Here is a 27,566-nt window from a genome sequence, read left to right as displayed (position 1 = left end):
TAGCAGGAGTCTTGTGGGTTAATTCACAGTTCCTTGGAAGAAGGGCATCTGCGTCCATATAGTCTCTGGCACTGGCAGTACTTGTGATACTGAGCATCTGAATATCTTCTGAAGATCTGGTCCAAAATTCGATAAATCCAAAAAGAGCTAAACTTTGCTTAGTTTTCTGCACGCGGAAGAGATGGTGAGCGAGGGCAATCCAAAAGCCAGACTAGTTTCTCCAGGGCTGGTTTCTAGGTGGATCTCGTGGGCTTCCTCCATGTGCTGGAGCTGGGACCAGCGCCGCCTCTAATCCGGGGAGCGTGGGGGGCATGTCAGGGAGACACCACAGTGGAACGTAAATCAACAGCACGGATAAAGGAGTCAACTGGTGGTTCCCGGTGAGAGATGGGCACTGAGCTGACAAGGAGGGGTAGGAGATGCGAAGACGTGCGGGTGAAAGAGAGGAGAGAGGAGAGTCCTGGCACAGCTTTTAGCTGGGACAGAGGAACCCTGAACCAGCGGGATGATGGGGATGAAGGAGGAGAGATCGGTGAGGACTGCCTGGTGCAGGCGCTGCAAAGGCTGGGCAGGGGGTGCGGCGGGGGGGGCTGAGCCACGAGGCTGAGCTGGGGCAGATGGGCCAGGCCCATCGGCGGCTGGTTTTTGCGGCGATGCGGGAGCCTTGCAGGCTCCCCTCCACTCCCGGACCACATCTCCCTGGCCACTGTGTCTACCAGGATGATTTTTTTTGGCATGTATTTGTGGCAAAGCGTTGCTTTATTCTGCCACAGGCACGGTGCCTGCCTCTTCCCCAGATTCGCAGTTTTAAAAAAAATAAATAAAACGTGCACTTCGTTAGCAAGACGCTCCGCCACATCTATCGCAATGGTTCCCCCTTCGCCCCTGCACCTTGGGCTCTCCTCCTTCAAGCGCGGCTCTGCCCCGCTGCCTCTCGACATCTCCAGGTACGGGCAGGTTTGGCAGCTTGGGCTGGCTCACCACCATGCCCTCTCCCTTCGCAACCCTCCCGCTTTGCTTTTGGGTCTGGGAGAAAGCACGGCCGTGTATTTCCAACTGGAGGAGCCGAAGGGATGTGGGGAGAGCGGCGGGAGGGAATTAGCGCCGAAGGGCCCTCTGCCGAGCAGCCACGGCGGAGATAAAGCAAGAGGATCTTTGTGCCTAGCCGGCAACATGATAATGGGCTTTCCTTCCTAGCAAACTTTGCAAATGATGCTCTTTAAGTCGTCGGCAAGATAAACAGTTGCTGTGGCAGGTGTGCCGAAAGCGCTGTCTGGATGTAATTAGACGTGTTCGTGAAAGAGCATCCCGGAGACATCGAATGGTGCTGTTCGTGCCGGGCTCATCCCGGGGGCTTGTCCCACTCCTGCCTCCCCTGCCGCGGGCAGGGCTGCTTTCGGAAAGCGTTGGTCGCTTCCAGCCAAATTCCAGGGGGACGCGAGGTGGGAATTGGGCTGGTGTAGATTTCCTACAAGTCTGGTGGAAATAAAGCCTGAGGAAAGGGGAAAGGTGTTATTTGTGCTGCAGTGGCAGAAGGGTGGAAAATTCCTCTCGTCGACACATAAGAGACTCTCCATGTGGGACAGGGAGGGGACGGCCACCCAGGCTGGACATGACATGTCCCATCACCACAGCCCTCAGAGCAACATGCTTCTCGTGCACCTTTCTCTGGCCCCGATTCTCCCATCAAAGAGAAATCCCTAGGTGACTTCCCTTTCTTGCAAGGCCAGGTCATCCTCTTGCAGGACTTCCAGCTTTTCTGCTGCTTTTGCCGTGGGGCTTTTGCTTTTTTCTCTCTCGTACCAAAGACGCTCACGTTCACATTGCACGGGGTTTTTTTAAATCACGAGTCCCTCTGCTGCCTTCATGGATTGATCGAAGCGTTGTATGTCTGCGTGAGGTTGGTAGTCAGCAGCCGTGGCTTTGCAGGCGGTGAGCTGGAAAAATGGGAGAGGTGCGGCATCGCAAGGTCACCTGTGTGGGGGAGCGGAGGCTGAAAAGGAGCCTGGGCTCCCCGCTTCATTCCCCAGCATCGCTGCCGGCTGCTGAGCTCCTTAGTAGCTCTAGGGCTGCAGCATCTCTTAGTGCTCGCTCCTGCCTCATCAGGACCTGATGGTCATCACTGATCCCGGAGAACCTCCTGGTTTGAAAATGCCGTTCCCAATTTTTGTGGGCCCTTTACATAGGACTGCATTAAACGGCGCTCCCATTTCAGAAGCCTTGTTTCAGAGAGACCCCTGTCTCCTGGGGAGACTTGGGAGTTTCTTTGAGACTTGGGAGTCTCTCCCCTTCGCTTCACTGTGTTGTTTCACCGCCCTGTCAAGCAGTTTGTTAAAGCTTCCAGGGAACGAGTTGCAGGTGTTTTGGGGGGAGTACGGAGCTGTGTACTGTCTGGGATGGGATCGCAGCACCCTGGGAAGGCAGCTGTGTCTGGGGGGGCTGCATGACCCTGTCCTGCCGTCACCCAGCAGTGCAGGAGAGGGACAAGTGGGAACCACCTGTATCCAGCTGAAAACGCAGGAGGCGTTTGAACACTCACGATCCCATGTGAGCTGAGGATACAGGCTTGAATAGCTCTGAAATCTTGTCGTGGTGGTTTCCCGCAACTCCGACCCCAAGCAGACAGGGCTGTGCTTCGTTTAGGTGGTGTGGAGGAGGTACCCCACCACATCCACAAGTGCAGCACGGCCGGCAGCTCCTGCCTGGAAATGCTCAGTGCCAAAAAGAACGATTCGTGGTGAAATGCCGTGGCTGAGCTCGGACACGTGCCGTCGGTGCTCGGCTTCCCTTGGCACGGGTGGCCAAGAGGGGAGCTTGGCTTTAGATCTGCCGCGGGAGGCTCTGTGCAGCGTGGCCAGGTCTCCCCCAGAAAACTGGCCTCAAGAAGGGGTCCATCTCTTGGAAGCAGATGAGCTCGGAGAAGACAGCAGCACTTCTCCCAGCAGCACGAGGCTGGTACGAAGAACAGGAATTGCATAAAACAAAACCCAGTTTTGCTGCAGCAGCAGGTCAAGAGGCCTCCAAAGACAGACGATGCTCCTGGGCAAAGAGGAGAGGAAGCTGGAAAAACTTGATGATCCATGTAGTAAAGAACAAGGCGCACGCGTGGCTGTCCTCCCTCCGTGTACCGCTGGCTTTTCACAGGGGTTTTGAAGGTGATTTGGTTATCCAGCAGGACTGTCCGGTGCAGGTGAGGAGCCGCTGTGGGAACGGAGGATCAGCTTTGCAGCGGGGCCAGGGCAGGCAAGGACCCGCTTTTCCGCATCGCTTCATCCGTGCAGCCGTGGGCTGGGGGTCCACCGGGACACTTGGTCTGCTGCAAAGTCCCTCCATCCATCGTCTCCTGCCCCCGCGGCTCCACCGGAGATGGAGGCAGCGGCAGTTTGCACTTGGTTCAGCGTGTCAGGAGGCTTCGCTCCCACCTTGCCCTCCTGCACATTCATTTGCTAATTTTCAGAGGTTACCGAGGAGACGTTATTGATGATGATGATGATGATGATAATGGTAATAGGGGAGATAGGTGGCAGATTAATTCCTGAACTCTCTAACAGGATTTAAGCTAACAAGAGAGGAGGGCTTTTTTCCTCCCTCTCTCCTTTCCCTTCCTCCCTTCAGATATTTCCTGTGCTGGGGATAACAACACCAAGGAGTGTTAAATTGGCTCTGAATGTCCACCCCTGGCTGTCCACATTCTTGTAACGATTTCATTAGCTTGAATTATCCACGTTATTTTCTTGTAATGGGATTAGCTGTACTGGAGTCAGCTGAAGTCCTGGAGCGGGAGGCGGGAGGGACCTTCCGCTGCGTATTTCATTAACTCTCTCATGCAGGGGGTGGAACTGGCCACGGCTCAGCCCAGGGGCAAAACCATTTGCCAGGGTCCTGCGTTCCTAAAGGAGGAAGAAAGAAAAAGGACCATTATTCCCCCCCCCTCCATAATCAGCAAATCGGCGCAGAAGCAGAGGCTGGCAGGGAGGTAATTTGTTGGGGGGGGGAAGGTCCTATTTGGGGGCGAGGGGGAAAAAATAATAAAACGAAGATGACCATTGCGAAGCGATTGAGTGAATTCTGCTGGGCTGACGTGTGGCTGCAGCCTGCTGCTGGGGAAGAGGTTGTGCAGCAAGGGAAGGAAAGGACTTCTGTCTCTTTTGGACTCGGGTGTCCACTGCCCAGAGCCATTTCTGATGAGCGGTTACGCTGCCTGGCTCATTCGCTTGAGCTCCATCCTAGGGCTGCCAGCAGTCACGAGGCGGGATTTAGGCAGCGTCAGGGCTTGGAGATGAGAAGGCAGCGAGAGGAGAGGAGGGGAGAGAGGAGGGGGCGGTAGCAGTAGATGGCAACCCACAAGAAGGTTGGCAACCTTGCTAGAGGTTTTCATGACCAACTTTCCAACGTAGTTATTGCCTGTTTGTTTTTCTTGAAGGGACATAAACCAGAGAGAGGGTTTGGGACTGCCCCATGCAGTGGGACATCTGTACGTGTCTGGAGAGACCTAAGGGTGATTTTTTTTGTTTGTTTTCCAAGAAGATCTGCTCTTCTGGCAGTGGGCAGCAGTTGGTCCTTCCAACCACGTGCATGGATTCACGGTATCAGTTGTGCTTTCCCCTACAGAACTTGGCAACCAAAGAGTCCTTGGTCAGCTCGTAGCTGAGGGTGCACCAAGATCAAGCATGATGAACACATCTTTGTGTTTGGGACTTGAAAATAACGATCAGGGCTGGACAGGTCTTGGCCTGTCCCAAGGAGCTTGCGGTTTAAATGCTCCTATTTGAGATGGAGGGGACGTTTCCCAGCTGGAGTACTGTTCAACCTCATCTGTAGGTATCTGTCCCATGAACGAGCATGTGCGAATGGCCATCACGGCTGCCTGGAGCCGCGGTGGGGCTGGACGTAGACACTGGGGACTGAGCGAGGGTGGGGAGAGACTTGGAAGCAGGGGGCAGAAATTCTAACAAAACCCGATGGGAAAAGAGGAGCTGTGAAAAGAGGTGATGGAGTCAGCGGCAGAAGATGGTGCTGGCACTCGTGTGCCTGGCAATACTGCGGTGGATTTGGGGCTGTGTCTGCAGCAGGAGAGAGGTGATGGAAGGGGAGGGAGCTGCAGGATGGGAACTTGTGTGTCATGCTGGCGGAGGGGGGAAGAGGGTTTCTGGAGACCACCTGTATCCCCGTCCTCCTTTTCCCTCCGGCTGCTCGGCCCTGTTGATGAAGGATGCACAAGCACCTTCTAGTAAACAGGCAAAGCCAAGTGAGCAGTATGTTGTCTACCGAGCTAGAGTGTGCTCTGTTTAATAGCGATATAATGTCCTATAATTAGCAGGCAAAGGACTTGCCTCCCAGCTGGCCTGTGCCAGAAGGATATAATTACAATCCCAAGGAGTGATGTTGCTCTGACCTGCAGCCAGCTTGCAGCGTACATCTTACAGCGTGGGGGAGAAATCTACTTCTCTTCCCTCTCTGTTCAGCCAGGGAAGCGAGGGGGTGGCTGCAGCACCACGGGAAGAGCTGCCAAAGCATCGGGAGAGCAGCTGATAGCCGGCAATGCCATGTAGGAGTGCTGGATCCCTCATGGGTGGGAGGAAGGGGATGTCCCTTCTGGCACCTCTGGAAACATCGTGTGTTTCTGCTGAGCTTGGGACCGGTGACTTGTCAAGGGAAAGGTTGTGGCTGTCTTTATTCCGCAGCCGTGTGGATCGTTGCTCAGCCAGGCCGAATACGGGCTTTTACTGGTTTCCCCTCTGCCTTTGTAAATCTGGATCAGCATGAAACAAAGGTTCTCGTTTAGGAAATATCTTAGTTGCAGCATTTGTTCGGGGCTGTCATCCCTTCCAGCCAGCGGCGTGAAAACATGCCAAGCCTGGGAGAGCAAGCACAGGCGTGAGGATGGATTTTGGCAGCCTGGCTGGCAAGCTGCCCGCGGCACATGGGGAGCACAGGCAGAGGGAGGCCGGGAGAGCCACGTCCTCCAGACCCACCCACGCTTCTGCCTGGGCTCTGCCCTCCCCTCTGGGCCCTGACCCCGACTCGGGATTTCAGAGGACTGCCGTTCGGACACCGTTCTTCTCGAATACGTGGGGAAGGAAACCAAGAAGCGATGGAGCAGCTGCGTGCACGGCAGGTCACTGGGGGCTTTGCAAACCTCCGTGGCAAAGTTCTTGCTCTTCGCTTTTGCCCCCACCTCCAAAACTGCCTATATTAATTGTGAGCAGCTCCGTGGGGAAGTTGTGTACGTAAGACATTTCTTTTTGCCGCAGACCTTAGCTGCAGTCATCACGGATGAAATCACAGCTCAGTACAGTGCCACCAAGAACCGTGGGGGGTCCCTGCCAGAAATCCAGCCCTGTGCCAGGCACACGGGTCTGGCAGGGCCAGGATTCACCAGAAAGGAGGTTACAGTCTTCTGCAAAGTTAAGCCAGGCTGAGTGCAAACAAGTCTGTGCCTCAAGGAGGAAAGGGCTTTGCTCCCACAGCTGCCAAGCCCTTCAGTGCTTGTGCTGTGGCTGAGCCCCAGCACAGGGGCTCAGGAGCACTTGGAGAAGACCTGGATGCCGGTGGGTACGAATGCAGAAACCGCTCGGGTTTCACACTCACCCTAACTCCGGGGACTTCCCTGTAAACCGTCGTGCCCGGGGCGAGGAGCCTGGCACGGTGCTGTGCTCCACGGTGGCAGCGGGGTTTGGTGCCAGCACTTTCTGATCTCCGTCCAGTTTGCCACGGAGAGAGGAGAGAGACATCAGCTCCAGGAGGAACCCCCACCCCTGGGGCGCGTGCTGCATTTTCACGCTGTTTGTGCCCATCGGAGCTGTGGGCTGGAAGGGGAAGGAGGTGGCAGCAATACCGGGTCTGAGCTGCTGTGAGCCCCCCCCGCCTCCACAGCCATCCCCGCCCCTGGGGAAGCACGTGTTTTAAAGCAGCTCGGTGGGATCTTACGGGCGAGCTGCAGTTTAGCATCCTGTATAAAAGCTGCTTTCTTCCCTCCCGTGTCATTTTGCTCGAGTTTCGCCCAGGCAGTGAGCTGCATCCCTTTTCCTTCCACCGTCCCTGCTCCCATGGCTTTGCCCGTGGCAGCCGTGTGCGATCCGTGCACAGCCATCCCAGAGCTGGAAGGCTGCGGCATTGATGCAGCCAGCGTGGGAGCAAACACGGCAGCACCTGGCTTCCCTGGGTACCAGGAGCCTGGCACTGCGGGAGGTAATTGAGTTCCCTCCGCCTCTGCCTCTCTCCCCCCAAATCCGGAGGAAATAATTGGAAAAGAGAGGTGTGAGTCTCTGCCTGGCACTGGAGAGGAGAACATTAAAGGCCCAGGCTCTCCACTTCATTCGCAGCTCCTGGGATGGTAATTGCTGTGTTGTGGTTTCTAATTAGCGCCACAGTGGGAGGGAGGGTGTTTTACTCCGCAGCCCCCGTGGGGTCAGCCCTGTCTCTGCTGTGCCCCTCGGCTTTCCTCGCTCCCCCCCTGCTTTGCCTGCTCCCCGTTGGGAGCTGCGCTGCAGCTTCCTCCAATGGACCCATCTCTCTGGGAGCCCTTGGTGGGTACCACTGTCCTGCCTCCCCCCAACCCTCTTCCCAGGGAGATGCCTGTGGCCAGCCCCGCTCCAGATCGGGTCCCCACCGCCTCCGCACGTCTCCCAGCATGGGTGGCTTGGGCCACTCTGAGCTGGGGAGGAGGGAAGAGCCAGCTTCTCCCATCTCTGCCCAGGCTGATGTGGGTCACCACAACTTCCCCCTGGGACCCCGAGCCCCCGGGTTCGTAGCCGTCCTGCTCCTGCTGGGCACCTCCTCGCCCATCCTGCGTGTTGGGTCTCGTTGTCAAAGGGAGACATGTGGTGTTTTAGTGCACAGAGCGAGTGCTGTGTGAGACCTCCTCCCTTTTAGCAAATATTCTGCTCCCCCCAGGCAATGCCCATGATGTTTTCCATGGAGCAATAGGTTGGAGCGAGCTCTCCCCTGCCTGTGCCACCCGCCGCCTGTCTTTCCTAGCTAGATGGTCATCTTCTTGGGCCAGGAGCTCTCTCATTACCTCTCCCTTAACCCAACTGCGGCATTTGAGGTCCTACAGGGATGCTGCAAGTGAGAGGAGCCACCTGCAGAGCTCCTGGGGCCCTCATCACCCGCACCCCCTTGCAGGAGGATCCTCCCGTTGCTGGAAGCCACGCGGTGCTCCTGCTGCTCCCGCAGCCGAGCATCCCCGCCGGCCGAGGCTGCTCCCTCGCCTCCGCTCGGGTTTGTTTGTTTGTTTGCACAGCACCAGCTCGAAAGGGTCAGGAGGGAGAGAGGGATGGAAAGCGCTGAGGAGGAGACGTGTGGATTCATTTTGAGGCTTCATAATGGTACATTTACACACCATGTTGCCTAAGGAAATTGGGTAGATGAATGCCTGGTCATGCTGCCAGTGCACCAGGTTAACTCCCAGGATTTAGCTTATATCATTTCACGAGAGCGTTTACGGCCTTTACTGTGTTTATTCCCAGGTGCTCTTTGGCACTGCTGCATCCCAGGCTCCTTTTGTGTATGCGCGCGTGTGTGTAGATTTTCAAATAAAATAACACATCTATTCAGACCCGGTCCACATTAAATATTTATTGCCTGCAGTTTGTGCATATGTGTTTGATAAATGGGTGTAAGGGGAGGGGAGGAGAAGGGGAAGCGGGAGCTCGGATGCAGAGAAAGCGTCGGCTTTGTCCTGGAATTTCTCCGGGGGACGGCACTGGAGAGGGGTGTCAGGCGAGCCCTGCCTTTGGGTCTGTTTTCAGGCTTTTTGGACAAGGTCCAGGCTGGTGGGATGGCTGTGTGCTTTGGTGCTGAAGCGACAAGATCCTTCTCCGGGGACAGGCATGCTGTGACAAGGTTTCTGCTGGGCCGTGGCCGAGCGCGGATGCTGCCAGCCCTACCCCACACCCTCCAGCTAAACGGGAACCCCCTTATCTTCTCATTTCTGACTTTCCATCCCGTTGGCACTCAAAAACTTGTCTGAAACGCTGCTGGAGCTGGGGGTTGTTATGGAGGACTTGGGTCTGCTGAATTCACCTGTTTTCCCTTATACATTCAGCAAGCTTAAATAAAACCAGTTTCATTCGAGCTCATGAAGGAGGTTGGGTGGCTGCCTGCAGAATGGGAAACGCAGGTACCCAAGTCAAGTGTTAAAGCGAGGAAATCCAGTCTTAAAAATGATGCCCAGCATCGGCAGAGCAGAGGGATGACACCTTTGCGAACATGGTGCCTACAACAGGCTTTGAGGACAGAGGAGCTATTTTGGAAAGAGACTAGGTCCCCGTGGGGCCATGCTCCGGCTCGTGCCTGTATCCTGTGCCTCTCTTCAAAGGTGCAAATACATCTGTTTCGATGGTGGTCGGGAGCAGCCCTGCCTCCTGGTAACCTGGAGATGCTCTTTGCCCGCCCTGAACAGGGCATGGCATGCAGGCTGGGTCCTTGGTTTCTGCGGATCTCCTAGAGGGAGAAACATAGCAGTTCTATTAAAGAAGGTTTTTGCTTTGTTAAGGTTTGAGACTGGAAAGGATGACCCTTGAAATCCAAGCTGAGTTTTTAGCTGTTACTAGGTGCTTTGGACATGGGGCTTACAGGGGAGCAGAGCAGCTGCAGGACACCACTCGCCCGAGTCCTCAGCGCTGGCAAGCCTGCAACGTGGGTCTGCAACTGGTAGTGCCGTGATATGTGTTAAAATGATGGTTCTTCCCTTGATCTCACAGTGTCTTTGCTTTTCCCTCTCTAATTCACAGCACCTTTGGAGAGCTGAAGACCGTCCGGCTGCCCAAGAAAATGGCAGGAACGGGATCCCACCGGGGCTTTGGGTTTGTGGATTTCCTCACCAAGCAGGATGCCAAGGTGAGATGTAGACCTGCCACGTTCCCCTGCCCCTCTGGCACCCTCTCAGCCTGGTCTCGGAGCAGAAGGTGAGGAGGGGAGCTTGGAGGCTCTGTCCCACTGAGGCATAGCCCAGATTTGGGGCAGGCTGTTAGCATTCACCAGCAAAGCTGCACTGAGGCTAAAACCCCCATGTGCGCAACCACTGGAGGTTACATGACAGAAACCACAACCTAAGCTGTAATGGGCATAGGTTTGGTGCAACTTTGGCTAAAAATTCTTGTAATGTAGAAGGACAGGGACTTATTTTTCAGGTTTGTCAGAAGCAAGGTGAGAAGGGGTGGTTTTGACCCGACGTAACACATCAGGAAGCCTGAGTACATGTCCCACCTCCACCACTGCCTTGGTTTGAGGGGAGTTTTGGATATTGTAGCTGTTTACTGATTTGTAAACTGTGCAAGGCCCATGTTCATCAGTTCCTTCGTGTGTTCCGAGACCCCCTGTGAGCAACCTTACCCTGGTGTTTTTCAGATAGTGAGCGTAACAGAAGAGCAGTAGTTGTGAATTGGTCAAAAGGATGGGCAAGCAGAGAGAAAGGTCTGTGCCTGCTTCACCTTGCTGAACACAAGAACAAAGATCAAGTTCTGTAATGCAGTCATTGTCTTGGTCCGAAGAGGGGACCTAGCGGTGCTGGGTTGCCCAAGGATGCTTTCTCAGAGTGGTTTGCACTGGCAATTTGACAGCAATGTGGAAAATGTCAGCAGCAGGCAGCTGTGCCTGGGAAACGCCTTTCTCAGCACCAAGAACTGAGCTCCTGAAGCCTGCAAGTTGAAAGCACGTTTTGCTTTAACCAAAAAATGCAAAACCCATCATTCCAATATCTTGACATTTTTGCCATCTGTATGCACTTTATGCTGCAAAATATTCCATAGCATTTTAAGCTGGGATAGATTGCTGTCCAAAATGCTCTAATCTATTATTTTTTTTAAAGCTTTCTTATATATTCCACGTTTGCAGAAGAAACAAGGGGGTTGTCGCCTGTCTGATAGTATTCTGCTCTTACCCTTTGCTAGAGGTTCAGGAGCGGGCTGGACCAGGCATGGTCTCTCATGCACTGGGCAGAAGAGGGTCCTCGGCCCCGCTGTAAGCTGCTGCGTGGGCACTCCCAGCACCGGAGCAGTGCGGGTTTCGTCCCTGCTGCTGGCTCCTGGCGATTTGTGCAGTACCTGGAAGAGGAACGGTTGTGGGCACAAGCCAAGGGTTGTTATTGCTGAAGGGAAGGGACCACATGGCTCCACTGACGCCCTGAGACTCCAAATTTTCAAGACCATGAGCGGAGATGAAGGAGAGAGGAGGGGGGAGCAAGCGTAGCCTGTGTTTATGTTTTTAGACAGGATTCATTGATCTGGGATCACAAGGGACTATTAGATCATCTGTTCCAGTCTGACCTCCCGTATAACACAGTACATAGAGTTTCTTTGTTAGTCCTGTATTGATCCTAATTCAGACTTCCTTCCACTCAGCATTCGTCCTCCCCTTGGGGGCCAGCTCGCTGGGCAGCGTGGGGTGCAGTGAGCCCCCCAGGAGCGTGGTTCCTCTCCCTGCACGGTGAACTGTGCCTGTGGCTCTGCTCAAACCCCAGCTCTGGGCAGCTTTGCTTTAACCTCTGCTTCACTCCAGAGTCGTTCAGGCTTTGTTCCTGGTTTTCGAATTAATCCTCTCCTAAGGAAACTTTAAGCATTTGATGGAAAGGTGCATACAGGGACCTGGCTGGTTCTTTACTGCTGCTCGGTTTGGGGGTGAATGAGACAGCACCTGCTTTTCTGCTTGGTTTCTGGAGGAAACAGGGCAGAGGCTCAGTGTCTGCGTCCAGTCCCTCTTCAGCCCCTTGGGGACCCAGTGGCTGATTGCAGCTGCAGTGGACAAATAGAGATCTCGACAGTAGGAAACCCGTCTATCGCTGGTGAGCGCCGGCAGCCAGCTGGAGGGGAGAGAGCTGGGCAGGGCGCTTGCTCAGGGCACCGCTCCCAAAGCTCGCAGAGGCCATAGGAGGCGAGCGTGCGGGGAGCGAGCCGCCCTACGGAAGACCGCTTTGGGGGGGGGGTTCTTCTTTTCCAGCAAAGCAGCTCTTCTTCCTTCTTCTTTTTTTTTTTTTTTTTTTTTCCCGCTCTTGTCTCTTTGAGGGATTTAATTGTCTCACAAGTGGCACATCAAGTACACTCCATTGGCCGTCTGGAAAAGGATGCGCTGTGTATTGATGAATAGGATCCTGAATATTGTAAACACGAACATAATTGGCTTAGAGTTTATTGCTAAGTGAAATGAGAGAGGAGGGGAGTGGGCCTGGAGACCTCTGAGCTGAATAGCTGTGACTGTCAATGACGTTTTTGCTCAGAGTGGTAATCTGGAAATCGCTTATAAGCATCTTACAAAACATGATGTTTTTGTAATAGCATAATTAGGGTGGCTTTGTTGGGCATTTAAAGCCTGTGACCTCCCGTGTTTGTCTTTTTCTCTGAGCAATCACGGCTGCTGTGGGAGCGCGTGCAGAGATTTTCCAAAGCCAGGACAGAGATGTGGGGCTCTCCCTCCGAACTCCCCGATGCTGTGCTTGCAGCCCTGTCCTGCCGGGCTGGGTTTCATCCCCTCGGCCTCCCCTGATGCTCTGCCACCTGCTCGAGGAGAGCCAGCCCTGCCGAAAGGTGCTGTTGTGGGAGGGGTGAGCACCCGAGCCGCACTCCTCAGGCAGCCTTGCCTGCAGGGGAGGTGACGTCCAGGCAGGGCACGGGACGCTGCCGGTGGTAGCATCTTCTCCTTCAGAGATGGAGATGCTCGTCCTTCAGAGCCCTGGTCTCACGCCTGGCTTTCCCACGGTGACGTCTGCAGCCGGGGCTGTCTCTCGGGTCGTTTGACGGCTCCCAGGGTGATGGATGGACCTCGACTGGGAGAGTTACACCACCATCAGATGAAATTAGCAGCCCTCTCTTCTATGTTGCGAGCATTTAACAGATCACAGCACGCACACGTGCGAAGCCAGGAAACAGGGAGGAACCCATGTCAAAGATAGCAATGGGAGAGACAAAGTAATATTCACAAAGAGGAACATTCAGCAGCATACCCGCTGGTCAAGCCTTTGATTTTAAATCTCCAGTGCCAGCTGACCACTGGCTGGGAGTGCATGGAAGTTGGGGGATGAGAAGGGGAACTTTGATCCGCTGGCAATAACAAATTAACTCCAGTTAAGGAAGCATTAACCATTTGACATGTTTCCTGACGTTGCCTGTGCAGAATTGTTGTGGGATTGTTTTTATTTTTGAACTATTAACTGGAAGCCGAGTTTCCACTTTTCTCCCCTGTCGATACAAAAATACATCTGGTCTCCAAATAGAAATTGCCTGTTCAGGAAAGACAGTCAACCCTTTAAAAATGCACACACACGGAAGGAAAAATCCTTGTGTGCAGCTGGCATCGCAGAGAGCATCCTCAGTTGGGACTGGTTCTTGCGAGGAAGGGAAATTTATCAATCTCCTAATGTTGTTGACCCTTTGTCCCTCTAATGACTCCAGCCCGGAGACTCTTCAGCTTGAGTATTTAATAGGGCAAGGGGGAATCTATAGGCAGAGCAGCACTGTCCTCCAAATTAATACGGCATTTAGGGATGGAGCCGTAGCGCTCAGGGGTGACGGACGCGATGGTCCGGTCTCTTGATCTCTGCCTTTCCAACACCCTGGCACAGCAGGCTCTGCTCCAAAGCAGTGTCTGTCTTGTCCTGGCAGCCCAGGCTTCATTTGAGTTTATCAGCCACCCCTTAATTTTGAAATTCCCTTTCTGAATCCCACAAACATTTTTAAGCTGTTGCTGGGGGCCTCTCCTCATCCTCTCACCACTTTTCCCTGCTCCGTTCGCCTGTCCATCCGCTGCCTGGGCTCTAGCCCTGCCCAAGCTGTATTCGGAGCTAGCGACCAAATCCTGCCATGCTGAGCCATAACATTAAGCTCGAACCAAACTCTGCAAAATCATAATCGGGAGGGTTCAAAAATGACATTTTTAAGCATGCTCGCATCCTATTTTCTAGGGGGGAGAGGGCCATAGGGTTCTCATGCAATCCCTAAAGCATTTGGAAAACAAAAGAGACCTGCGAGGAGGTTTGCCAGGGCTTTTCAGCTTTCACTGTTACCTGGCAGTGGGTTTAATTAAATCCTTTTTTTGGCATTTAAGGATACCGAGCCTTGTGTGGTAGAGGCTCCCCTTTCCTTAAAGGCGTAGGACGACGCGAAGCTGTGGCAATTAGAGGTCTTTTCTGGTGAGTCTCTCTCGGATGAACGGGCACCACACCTCTCTGTATCCCGAGTTCGGATACAACTAAACGAGCCTCTGGCCATCCGATGCTTTGGTCTTCAAAGGAGGTGTCCTGGGAAGGCAGACACTCGGGTGGAAGAGCCGCACCCTGAGAATAGCTCCTGCCTCCAGCCCCACTTTTTTTGAAAGCCGGTCTGCTTGTCCTCATTTCATATTTCTCATGTAATTAAAATATATTTTTTCCCTACCTACCTTTTCATTTGGAATAGCAGCAGTGGCAAATTTCCTCCTCTCGCTGGAAGATTTCCAGCAATGCGGATGTATGGGGATGGCATTTCTCCCCTTCATCCCTTTGTCTTTTAAATCATCGGTGGCTTCTCTTTTCTTCCCCTGAAAAAGTCTTAATTCCTCTCAGAGCAACGAAGAGCTAAGTTTTATTTTTTAGCTGGTTTCCAAATGAAGTGACATTCAGTTGTTTTTCACCTGAAATGCACGGCTTCTCTTCTGCAGCCCCAGCTCCGGGAGCCCATCTGGGGGATGGGGCCGTGGGGACCACAGGTCCCAACACGCCCTTTTCCACGTGGGCTGGAGCAGCAGTGGGCTGGGAGGGTCCCTGCCATCTCGCCCCGGCATCCTGAGCTTTGCTTCGTCCTGGGTGCAAAACAGCTCATTTTGGGAGTGCGTTCGGCTGGGAAGGGCCAGTGTCACCAGGCTGCTGGCAGATGCGTCTCTCCCAGCGGGTTTCTTTCATGCAACACAACTTGATGACAGCATCTGCCTTCCTTCTTGCTCCATGACCTTTCCCGGTGCTCCCCGCAAATCTAGAGGATGCCTCATCCCGGACTGGGCCGAGCTGGGCTGTGTGTGCCTAGCGGGGCATGGAAGCAATCCTGCAACCAGGAGGACGTGGCAGAGCAAGCTGCTTTGAGGATGAGAGCCCACCAAGTGCTGCACTTTGCACCGTGACCGTGGGCGCATTCGGCACGGTCTGCCCTGCTCCGTGACCTGCTGCAGGGCGCAGCGAGGTTGCCGGGGCCGTATTCTGTCTTCCAACCTTCCTTTTCCTTGTGCTGTGGGAAGTGAGAAATTAAAAAGTATAAATTAACAAATGAGACCCGGCGATTAGAGCTGCAGTTGTGTGCCAGGCTTTGGAAATGGCTCTTTGTGCCAACGTAAACAGCCATCACAACTCCCTACTGCCACCTCCCCCCGAGTGTTTATTTAAGCCAACACATTGCTCTGCTAATTGGATACCATTCCAAGTGAAAATAGGCCTTTAAAACAACAGCAGCGGCAAATAAAAACAGCTGTAGCTGCAAAAGCACCAGCCAGGCTTGCAGCCCTTCGGAGAGGGATGCACCCCCCGAAAAGGAGGCACGCCGCCCTGCCGGGGTCAGCACCGGGGAGCTGGCGAAGGTGGGGAGGTGGGGAATGTCAGCGATGCTACGGAGCAGGTGGAGCTGGTGCTCCTCGTTTCTCTTTTTTATAATGAATGAGAATTATATGAGTGAAAGGGAGTCGGAAGGAGGGGGAAACGCAGGTTACTGAGTGCTGGTCACTGGAAATGGGTTGTTTTTTTTCTCGGAGGAAAGGGCTGGGCTTCTCCAGGACAACTTCGGTGCTGTTTTGGGGGCCTCCAGATGGGAGGAGACGTCCCTGTTGGACAGCGGGATGTGTTTCTGTGGTCTTACATCTGCTGTATTTGTTCCAGGGACGCGAGTTTGCAGAGCTTATAACCTGACTTAATCCCAGCCTTAGCTGGGGTTTTTAAGAGAGCATTTTGGCCTCCTTTTCTCTACCCCTGTGCCCAGCCATGTGTCACATTGCTGTGGAGCACTTTGTGGGCCCCTGGGGGTGAAAATATTTGACCGGCGTGTTTGTGTATTTGCATTATGGGCCCAATCCTGCTCAGTCCTGAATTTCCTTGAAAGTCTGTGGGCAATAAAGACAAAGTCAACCTTCCCTGGATGGAGTCGCTGTTCCCTGAATGCCTCTGCTGGTTGCCTACAGGCATAGAAAGCTGTCTGAGCTACTGTGCTGGCCGGCATGCTTGTATTCAACATCAGCAAGAGATTATAGCTGTACGGATGTTGTTAAGCAGGATCTAACAATGAGGAAACCTCTGGATTTCTATAACACAGCAAACCACCATAGGCAAAAAGAGAAGAGGACTTCTGCGTTGGCTTCTGGCTCTGCCACATTTGCTGCCACCATGGCCAACATCACCAAATGGTTGGACGAGAGGAAGGCAGCTTTCCCCGGCGAGCTTGTGCTTCAAACTTGTTGCCCCTGAGCAGAAAGCAACCTCTCTACTCACATTTGAGCTGTGCTTTACTGCGTGCCGGCGGAGAACAGGGTGGGTGGAGAGTCGCGAGGTTGCTCTGCCCGTGCTAACCCAGCGCTGCCACGCTGCCCGTGAGGGCCCTGGTTTGCAGTCGACCCACCTAGTGCTGCCCCAAGCCTTGACAGCCTTTCCGGGCTGCAGCTTTCCCGGCGCAGGTGCGGTCCCGGGGTGATGCAAGGCTGCAGCCAACCTTGAGCTGCTTGCTGTGCTGGATTTCAGCCTGCTCCCCAGCGAGCAGCAGCAGCCTGCAGGAATGGCGATGGGTATTTGCTCTGCTGCAAGTATGTAGAAGATAAATGATCGAGTCAGAGCCACTGATAGAGATGAATCCTGCCCCATCAGAGCAAAGTGCTCAAAGTAGGATGTTCCCTGGTGGCCTTTTAGATTCAGGGCAGAGGGAGGGACATCTTTACTTTTCCTCATGTGAGCCTGTTTTTATTTTCTCCCGTACTATTTTTTTTTCTCTTAATTCTGCAGAAAGCATTCAACGCCCTGTGCCACAGCACGCATTTGTACGGCCGGAGGCTGGTCTTGGAGTGGGCAGATGCGGAGGAGACGGTGGAGGCCCTGAGACGGAAAACGGCAGACCATTTTCACGGTAACGTAGCAGCATCCTTCTGGCCTGTCGATACAGCCCCGCCTGGCACCGTCCCATCTGGCACACGCTGCCGGTCCATGCCAGCCCTTTCCCCGCCGCTGCCGGCTTGCCGGAGCTGGCAGGTAGATGCTGGAGCCTGACGATGCAAGCGCAGGGGGAAGCGGGAGGCATCCAGGCCTCGGCTTTGTCTGGCAGCTCTCTGTCTGCACGTGAGCTGGTTAACTCTCCGTGTGCTGGCACTGCCGAGGCGCCTCAATGCCACCTGCCAGCTGCAATGCTTTTGCTCCATCCACCTGCACCCCAGGGTGCTCAGTAGTTGGGGACAGGCTCTGTGCATGCGGCACACAGATTAAAAAGGACAAATAATTTGGCCACCAGCTGGATGCGGAGAGGGCTGTTTGGATCAGGTTCCCAAGAATTACAGCTCCGCAGATAACAGCACTGCAGGCTCCTATTGACAGCCATCGACAGGCACAAATGCATTGCTTGGCAAATACTTATGTAGGAAGGGCTCCCCTGGGCTGGAGGACTAAGCTGGAGATCAATGCTTTTCCTCCTGCATCCTCTCCCAGCCTCCCCTCTCCATCACGCACATGCCCATCGCCCAGGGGGTTGGCATAAGCAGTTCTGGGGCTACACGTTGCAATCCCTGGCCACGGAAGAGCAGCAAGCCTCGCTTATTTAGCGAGCCTGACTCCAGCAGGACCTAGCCTCGTGTTCGTGAAATAGTGTGCACAGCGCTGATTATCACAGCCTGGAGAAGCTGCAGTTTGGTGGTGGAAGGGCTGAGGGTGGATATGGCCAGAGAGGTGTGGAGCGAAGGGGGATGTGCTGGGAGCCACGGGCTGATCTCCAACGTGGTGCCAAAAAGGAGACCAAAAGGAGCACAGCAATGTCTAGGTGTATGTAATAGCCTGGTGTAGACCTATGCTGCTGGGGGCATGCGTGAGGCAGCGGGGAGGACAGGCACTGCTGGGGATGGATGTGCCCACCCAGAACCCTGCGCTGGAGGGGGACACACGTCATGCTTGATCACAGTAATGTGAGTCTCCACCCGGGTGGAGAAGACAGCAGGTGTGATGATTCATGCACCCCATTTTATATTCAGGATCTCCTTTCTCCCTTTCTACTCTGCTCAGTCTAAGGGGAAAAAATAGTCTTGGCTTTACGGTAGCTGCAGACTTGCAGCAGATGCTGGCTGCTGCCTGCGAGCTCTGTCACTTCCCTGTTTCCCCCAGGCTCAGCTTGCATCCCGATTTCTGTCTGTGTTTGCTCCAGCCCGCTTGTCCGGGGTCTTCCTCACAGAGGTGGGGACTCTGGGAGAGCGGCAGAAGAGTGTTTTCATGTCCCAGGAGGGATGCAGCCTTGGAGCTGTGGTGGCTCCAGGGGCTTGGCTGAAAAACAGGAGCAAGGTTATCACTCCCCATCTTTAGGGACTGAAAATGTGATTGAAGGCGGTAGTCATCGCTGCGCTCCAGCCCGTCTCGAGGGGAGAGAAATAACATGCAATGGTTTCAGCCCTGTCTGGTGCACACGTGCGTCCTCCGCTGCAAAACTGTTGGTAGCTAATCCTGCGGCAGAGCGGGAGCTGCCAGAAGTGGATCTCCATATCAAAGCCCATCTGGGACACACTAGCGGGCACCGGGAACTGGCTGGTGCCTGGGACCAGGTCCCAGCCTCTCCGCACCGCACTGGCAGGCTGGAGTTTCACGGGTGGGATTTTATTTCTTTGGGAAGTGCCCTCTCCTGACTTCGAGGCGGGCTTGCTGCGGGGTGTCTGGCAGTGATGCCCAGCAGCCCCGGGGAGGGGAGGGAGCCGTGCCCTGTCCCTTTTGCTGTGGGTGCGCAGAAAGTGATAGTGATAGCGATAAAGAGGGAAAAACTGCAGCTACCACTCTGCCTTCAGCCTCCGTGGGGATGCTCCTTCGCGTTTCCTCCCCGGCGTAGCTGGAGGCTGATTTTCCCACGTGGAGCTGGGGTAGAAAGGATACAGAGCCCATAGGGTATTGCCACCCTGCCTTGAGTCCTCCCCATCCCTTCAGCCTACCAAACAGCCGGGCTGAGACCGCGCATCTTACTTCACCGGCCATGCAGACTGGACTCTGTCGACCAGAAACCAAGCTCGCTTTTTCCTGCCGATACCCATTTACCCCCGCTTTCTTCCTCTCCCCACGAGGTGCAGGAGCAGCTCAGACATCCCTGCGCTGTTCATGGATGTCCCCCATGAGTTTTCCTCTCCCACCTCAGTGTGGGTGACTTGTGAGGGTCTTCCCACAGCTTTGCAGGCTGCAGTGGTCAGGCCCCTCTGGTCCCTTATCTCCAGGTAGGAAGGGACCGAGCTGGGAATCGGAGAGAAAAGATAATTTTGAGTCTTCAAGGCTCAGGAAACAGAGTCAAGACCAAGGTCCCTGGTGTCTTCAGCTGCTCTTTGCCACCAAAAGCCTCTGCTGCTGCTGTCCTCACGTTGCTCCCCAAGCCAAGCCCAGCCAGCAGCGTCTGAGAAGCAGGACGTGGAGGCAGATGCCTTCAAAAGGCACAGTGCGGTGGATGGGGTGGGACTTATCCCACCATCCAACACAGCTTATTCCTCGTTTCCTGCCCTAAATTTCTTTGCAGGGTTGAGCATTGCCATCCCATGGGAGAGTCTTTTTTCTTTTTTTCTTTCTCTGAGAATCTTCTGTGATCCTTTTGGACCTGCAGACCTCCAACACCACAAGCCACCCATGCTGTTCGGAGAGGCTGGTCTTGCTGTAGCGGCGGCATGTATTTGTATCAAGCCGTGTTGGCAGTGCTGTGCCACCAGTACAGGGTGACACGTGGCCTCTGCTGCTCCTGGCCCTTTTCCTGGTTATTGCACAGAAATAAAAGCGACCAGGGAGCGTGCCGAGGACTTTGCACATACCAGAAGAGGTAAAAGTGTTAAAGCAGGACAAAGGACTGAGACTGCCCATCTCACGGGGCTTTCAGACACTTTCCTCCCAAGTTTTATGCAATTGGAATTTAAGTATTTTGAAAGGCTCCTTCTTTTTCTTCCTTCGTTTCCTCTTTTCTGTGCAGTTCTTGGTTTGCTGTGGGCACAACAGTGATGTACAGATGTTTCCACGGTTAGCATGTCACGGATCTGTGTGTAGGAGAGGCTGCAGAGTGCTCACAGAGGGTGAGAAGATTGCCGTAAGCCCTGGGGGGTTGCTATCACCCGGGTCCAGCGAGACAACACGGTGACCTGCCTTCCCCTAGGTTTGATGGCGAGTTTGACTTGAGCAATGAGCTCATCCTGCTCCGTCTCGCTGCCGTCACAGCAGACTTCTGCATCTCCAGCTTTGAAAGAACCACCTTGATCTTTCAGGCTGGTGTCTTGAGTAGCAGCGGCCAAAACCCCTCACCCAGCAGCTCCAGTGTCAGCCCCGTCATTTTGGTCTTAGCAAGGAAGTACTTTGTAAAGTCTAGACCTGGGCTGCGAGAGACACTTCCTACCACTGTCTTCTCTCTCCTACAATTATGCACCTTATTTCTAGACACCATTTATAGAGATTTGCCTTCCAGTTCCCAGGTCTCACTCTGCTGTTATTTGTTAGGTTAAAGAGAGGTCTGGTCTCCTAAATCTTTTCTCCGTGCAGGCGTTTGTCACGGCAATCAAGCCACTTCTAAGCCATCTTTTCAATAGGTCTAATAGATGCAATAAAAAGGAATAGGCTTCCTTCCCATTTCGTGTAGTTTTCAGGTCATTCTTTATGGCTTGTTCTGAGTCTTTGTAATGTTCCGGGAGAAAGTGAGGACCCCAGAAGTGGTCACCGGCTGCCAGAGATGGTTTCAGTAATTCTGTCAGGAGCGAAGCCACAGCCCAGCCCTGACGGCTGGGACTGCAGCACTACACCCCGCGCTTGCTCTCCCGCCTCTGAGCACAGTCTGTAAGAGGTTTAAGTCTTTTTGCTCGTTGCTGAGTGTACCTTTTCTTCGTCCCAAGGCAGGAGGGTCTTATATTAGGAAAAAAAAAAACAACCCACTTTATTTGAGTTTTAATTGCACCCCACCATGTGTTATTAACCTGTGGGACCTGCTGCTGCAAGGTGGCTGGAGAGCCCGAGAGCTTGGCCAGCTGCAGGGGAGGATTTGATGCTGCTGTGGATAAAGAGACTTATCTACTGTAACGTGGTGAGGAGAAGCCACGGAAAGGTTGGCCAACGGTTGGCCTTGGGGCCTCTAATCCAGCCTATAACGTGGAGCAGGGTCGTGGCAAACGCTACATCAGGGCAGCGAGGGATGCACGAACCCTGCCACCAGCCTAGCCTATAACGTGGAGCAGGGGCAAACGCTACATCAGGGCAGCGAGGGATGCACGAACCCTGCCACCGCCAGCATCCTGGCCCTCATTTGGGAAGGGGGATCATCCCTTTGGAAAACAAGGATCACTGACATCTTTGAAACCAGCAGGGAGAATATTTTGGCTCCGCCGAAACAGTGACGAAGGGTTCCCAGTGCCCTGCAGCTGAATTTGCCAGCCCTGGGGCGAGGGACAGATCTGGATCTGTGCCCTGCGCAGGAGAGAGCAGTCTGGGCTCGCATCCAGAGCCCCGGTGCAGACCTGCACATCTCCTGCATCCCCGCGATCCCATAACTGCAGCCCACGAAAGGTCTGTGAACAGCTCGATCCCCCTTTTCTTCCCTCTCTTGCCTGGCACGGGGCGACGATTGCCGGTGCGGCTCCATCCTGGCAAGCCTCGCTGGGAGAAGATTTGCGAGCAAGGCGGCGATACCCTCCGTGTGCGCGCGCTCCCTCTCTCCCGGGAGCTCGCAGTCCGTGCAGGGAAGGTACTTGCTCCCAATCCAGCTAAATTACTATTGACTTGTGTTCTCTGCGCTTCACAAACATTGCACTCAGCCGTCACCAGCGGGGCTGGCGGTATCCTGCCAGGGCTAACTTGGGAAGCCAGCTGTGCTGGGCCGTTTTTTCCTGCTCTTTCCCATCGATCAAAGAATTAAATTGACAGATGGGGAATTTTCTGCGAGACGCAGGAAGGGGAAGGAATGACTTGTGGGGGTTTTTTTATAGGAAGGACAGGGTGGAAAGAGGGGCTGCGGAGGCTGCAGGGCAGGCGAATGAAAGAGAGATGAGTGAGGAGGGGGGGTCTGGCTTGTATTTCAGTTGTGAGAGCGTTTCCAGCGAGACCCCGGGTCTCGGCAGAGGGCTGTGGGTGGGTGTAAAGCAGCGGAGCCCCACTGCAGCTCGCCCCTGCTTATTTACAGTTGTTTGCTGGAAGCAGAGGGTTTGCAGGGGAAGGCATGCTCCACTCTGGACCCGATCCTCGTGCCCTCCCCGGTAGGGTGGGAAGAGTCTTCCCCGTCCCCGTCCCCATCACCTTTCCCAGGTGCTCCTCCGTTGGCCGCAGACCCCCAAGCTGCTCCTTTTACCTCTCAGCTGCATTACAGACCCACCGCGCTCGCCCTCACCTCCCAGCCTTTTGGGCTCCCTTTTTTCTCCTTTCTTCTTTTTCTTTTTGATTTTTTTTTTTTTTTTTTTTTTTTTTTTGAGCAGCTGTAACTAATGCAAACACATGCCGTAGCCGGAGAGTAAAACCCTGCAGGATTAGCGTGGCATCCGCAACCCTGCCACGTTCTAATCCCGTGGTAATCCCCCTCTCGGCCCACCCCCGCCGGCTTTGGCTATTGTCTAAAGGAAGCAAATGGGATCGTTAGCGGGCAAACCTTAACCAGCTTGGAGCGGCAGAACGGAAGTCGAACCAATTCGCTTCCCCACCCTCCTGGGGTTTTTTTTTTTTCTCCTTTTCCTTCGTGTTGGGCGGATGGGGGGATGCTCCCAGTGCTCCCCAGCAGCGCTGTGGCTGAGCCGGTGAATCTGGAGCACGTGGTGGGGGCTAGTTGCCCTGCCAGCCCCCTGTCCATGCCACGGCAGATCCCCTGGGTGCACCGCACTGCTTAGGGATGCTCTCTTAGCGGCCCGCATCCAGCATCCCCTCCGCCGTGCAACCCCCATCACCGCCTCCGTGCGGGCTCTCTGCATGGGGCACGTCGGGATCTGGTGGGGAAGGGGTGGCAGGTGGGGGACACGCTCTTCCCTGCTATGGATTTGGGAGCTGAGACCACATTTGATGCCATTTCCGAGCCCCGAGTGCGAGGCTGGCCGAGGGAGCGGGAGCTGGGAGGGCAGAGTAAAGGGGAGGGAGAACCGCTGAGCTGGCACCTTCCTCCAGGGAGGGTTGTCCCTTGTGCCTTTGGATGATTGAACTGGGAAGAGCCACTGGAGGGTCTCGGGGTGGCACCTTGCAGCCCCCCCTCAGCTCCCCCAAGCTCGGCGGGGTGGGCGCCAGGAGGGGAGTGGGGGCTACTGGCACCCCCATCCCCCTGCCCGTCCCCGCAGCCCTCGGCGGGGGGGGAGGCGGGTTCTGGCGCTCTGTCAAGGAATTAATTGAAAAATAAAATCATTAGATGGGAACTCCAGAAATGCAAAATTGTTGGGAGTTGGAGGGGAGGCGGAGGGGGGGATGTGAGCTTTTGTCAGGTTAATTTCTTCTGTATTGATGTTTTGTGACATTTACTTGTTGTTTATCTCCCGCAGCAGCTGTAATACTAAAAGAAAATGCACAGCTTGTTCCATTTATTTATTTTACACCTTTTCTTTAGTCCTATGGTATGTTTGTTTGTTTGAGAAACCCAGCGAGGCTTTTGATGTCTGAAAGCAGGATTTAAACAGCTGTTCTCCATGTGCTGCTCGCAAACGAGAGCCGCTGGCTGGGGAGCGAGCAGGGTGATAGGGGGCTGCTCCACGGCTCCTGCTGAGAGGGCACTTCTTGCCCAGCGGAGAGGAGGCAGCGCCGACGTTGTGCCCTCAGCACAGGGACCAAATGGCTTTGTCACCCCCGGCACCAGGCGCTGATGCAAGGTTGGGATGCTTGCTCACATGCTGGCAGCCCCCCGGGGGTTTCTCGCCCTCCCACAGGCTGTAGCGTCCGCGGGGAGGGATGCGCACACAGGGCTGCGCCTCACGGCAGTTTCGGGAGGGTGACGATGCCGGGGGGTGTCACAGGACGGTGCTGTTGGTGTGGGACAAGAGGAGCGAAGCAGGGACATCCCTGCCCAGCTGTCGGGGGAGAGCCAGCCTCTCGCCTTCACCCGCTGCCAGCTGAGGTGGGAGACGCAGGCTGGGCTGCAGGGCCGGGCAGTGATCTTGTGTCTCAGCAAGGATGTTGGTGGGTCTGTGTCCCGCCAAGAGCCTTGCCGAACCAAGGCTGGTGTCTAGGTTGGTCTTGCGACAGCTCTTGGACAGCGGATGGGCGAATTGGGGTCAACGGGAAGGGTCGGCATCGCCAATGAGCCTGTTTGGACGCTGGGGCCGTTTGCTTCCAGCAAAGCCTGTGAACCAAAGCATGGGTGGTGGGTATGGAGTCACACCTCCAGCCATGGTGCCCTGCCAGGGCCTGGCTGGTGAGGAGAAGTAAATAATAGTTGAGGGGCTTTACCCAGGAGGGGGATGAGGGGGGCTGGAGGTAGCAGATGAGCTGGAGGCGGTTGTGCGTGGGCCCGGATTGTAATCTTTACTTTTCTTCTTCTCCCGCATCCCCTTCACTACCACCCGGGCCTGGACAGACTCCCAAAAGAAGAGAAAACGATCGGAGGTTTTGAATGAAATCCTGGAGCATCTGGAAGAGGAGGAGAGCAACAAAGACGAGGCCGTCTAGCAGCTGCCTGGCATTTGGTGAGGTGGGTGCCGGGGCAGTGGGGCCGTGGCGGGCACAGCTGGCCCTTAGAGGTCAAAATGCCTTGGGCTGCTGCAGGGACGGCAGTGCCAGGAGGAGGAGAAGGTGGCGTTGCAAAGGCTCAGCAGCCTCTGAGCTGGGGTCCCACCCGCTGCCTCTCCTCCCTGTCACCCTGCAGGCTCGTAGCCGTGGTCTCAGGGGGTACAGCCCAGATTTGGGCTCGGTTTAGGCTCCGTGACGAAGTGAGCGCATGCACTGTTTGTGTTTCTGTGTGTTCCCCAGTGTGTTTGCTTTCCTACAAGGGAAGCCAGCAGAATTGCTGTTGCGGCAGAAATCGCTGTCGAGTCACGAATTGGCCCTCGCTGTGGTTGGGGGAGAACAGATAGGCTGCCAAAAAAAAAAGAAGCGCCTGTTTGGAAACCAGCCTGCAGCTGCCACCACAAAACAGATAGTTTGGCAAAGGCCTTTTCCCTGCTAGCACCCGCAGTCTCCATGGCTTCACTCCCTCCAAGGGCACCATGCGCCCCAAGGTCTAGTTCATGCCGTCTTGAGTCCTGGCTGGCATCGCTCCTCCTCGGCGTGTCTTCTTGGAGTAGCATCTCGAGGCTGGAGAGTGCAAGACGGCAGAGGTTGGCAGGAGGGAGCCAGGATTAAATAGCTCCCTGTAGTCAAACACCGCGCAGTTCAGCCAGACCCCCACCTCCTTTTGAGACCGCCTAGCAAACCCTGCGTGGGTTCAAGAGAGGTGAGACAGGCTCATGGATCTCCTTTGCGTGTGTTTGTGGCCACGGTGGAAACCTTGGATTGCTGGTAGGAAACCTGTTCACCAGCCACAGCATCTGGAGAAGTGCAATAAAAACACCAGGGAGGCTCCTAGATCCCTTTGAACTGCACTCTGCCCCCCCTTTTCCATCCACTGGGGGACTCGCCGCCCACCTCCCTGGTGATGAAACCCCATCCTGTGCTGAGAAACTCATGCAGGGCCGAAAGAGACAAGTGCATCACGCCGGCGCACTGCCCACGGGGAGGTGACTCGGGGCGCTGGGTTGACAAATCCTTCATGCTGGGGAGAAAGTCCCTGCGGTGCTTTCTCCAGCAAGGCTGTATTTGCTCAACACCACCGAGGGAACGATTTTGACATGTTCTGGCTCCCACTTTTACAGCCACAGAAATGACGCCGGTTCCTAAATCTCATCCAAGTGGCCTAGGGCCCCCCTGGTTTTTGGGGTGCTGCGTGGTGCATGCATCCAAAGTGGCGCTGAGCCTGCCGTGCCGGGGGGAAGCCGGGGCTGTCCTCTGTGTATCAGCGCCGGGAAGCCGCCCCGCGCTCGCTGGAATGCGTTTGCGTGCACGATGCGCATTACTGCCGAAGAGGCTCTTTTCCTCTCGGCAATGTCTGCCCGTTGCTGCGAGGTGGTACCCAATACACCTAGCAGTGGGATGCTCATAACCTTACTTATTACCGGACTTTTGTTCAACCCACAACACCGCTGGCCGCCTGAATAGCAAACGCATCTGGGCCTGGAGCCGACCAATAACCCTGCTAATACGTCTGCCTTCCCGGGCTGCCGCAAGCGCTGGGCACGAGCACGGCACCGGGGCCCTGCTGATGAAAGGGAAGGTGCTTACGTGACCGCAGGAATAATCCGAGTTGGGTTAAATAACTGCCTGCTTCATGCAGTGCCTCTGCAGTAAGTGCCGGCGCCTCAAGATAACATTTGTTCCCTTGGAGCGGCTCTGATTTAAGGATGCCTCCAGGTGTACGTGCTGTTAACACCTTCTCCAGCAGCCAGCCCCAGGATGGAGCTGTGGAGGGATGGAGGTGGGGAGGGATGGAGTGGTGCAGGAGGGGCAGGACAGGCAGCATTGCTCGGAGCCCAGCCAAGCCCCATGCTTTCGGATGTGTTTTCCTGTCCCAGCTCCTCTGCAAACCTCCTACCCGAAACCGGTCCTCCCACGGGGCCTGGGGCTCAGCACCGGCGGGCTCAAGGCTCACCGGCTCCTCGGCTCTTTGTGCGGTCCCCGGGGAGGAGGCCAAGTGCTACGGCTCAGCGCCCAGAGCTGTAACACCCCGTGCCGGTCCCCCAAACCGTGTTGCAGCTCAAGAGCCCTGATGCTGCCTCCGAGCGGCTTCCGGGCCCCCAAGGCCGGGTTTTCCTGCTGTCGGAAAGACCTGGGGCTGCTGGCTCAGGGGACAGACCCCCAAAATTCAGGGGTGCCCCCTTGGGACCTCTGCAGGGCTGCAGTGTAAAACATGCATCCCTTACGGCAGCTCCAGTGCACCCGCCCTGCCCCGCAGCAGGCGGGCATTTGTGCTCGGCAGACGGGTGGGTAAACTGAGGCACGGGTGTCAGAGCAGCGCTGTCAAAGGGGGTCAGCCAAAATGGTGCCGAGCTCACCAGGGAGGGGGGAAATCTCTTTTTTTATTTCCTTTTTGTGCTCAGCATTGATCAGCGGCGTTCCCGTCCCCACTCCCTCTGCTGCTCCCCACTGCCTTTGCCGTCTGCGCTGGCACAGGGGGTGGCAGCGGTGGGACCCGTCCGTGGTCCCGGGGCAGCTCTGCGCAGGGGGGGGGTCACCGCAGGGGAAACGGGGCTTTAGCATCCCGGGGGTAAAGGACCAACCAGCAGCGCTCAACGCAGCCGATGGCCGGCACAGAGGACGGAGGAGCCAGGCAGGGTCCCTTCCAGGCACGTGTCACCCAGCACATGATTTAAGCGAAGCTTTGCAGGGTTGCAGGTTGGGATTGGATTTTCCTGGGGTTTTGTTTTTTTTTTTTTCCTGGTTTTTT

General features: G+C 55.2%; 1 protein-coding gene across 1 annotated transcript in view; it reads left to right on the top strand.

Annotated features, from left to right (window-relative positions):
* Positions 1–27,566, top strand: part of RBM19 (RNA binding motif protein 19) — a 73,925-nt gene that overhangs the window by 38,909 nt on the left and 7,450 nt on the right. The window contains exons 21-23 of the mRNA XM_009274022.1: positions 9,738–9,843; positions 16,943–17,063; positions 24,666–24,779. Of these exons, the coding sequence (XP_009272297.1) occupies positions 9,738–9,843; positions 16,943–17,063; positions 24,666–24,757 (319 nt within the window). The 3' untranslated portion in view covers positions 24,758–24,779. The remainder of the gene's footprint in view (positions 1–9,737; positions 9,844–16,942; positions 17,064–24,665; positions 24,780–27,566) is intronic.

Source organism: Aptenodytes forsteri, unplaced genomic scaffold (genome assembly GCF_000699145.1).
Source record: "Aptenodytes forsteri isolate BGI_AS27 unplaced genomic scaffold, ASM69914v1 Scaffold415, whole genome shotgun sequence".
Classification (NCBI taxonomy): Eukaryota; Metazoa; Chordata; class Aves; order Sphenisciformes; family Spheniscidae; genus Aptenodytes; species Aptenodytes forsteri.
This window is presented reverse-complemented; position numbering and strand designations above follow the sequence as displayed.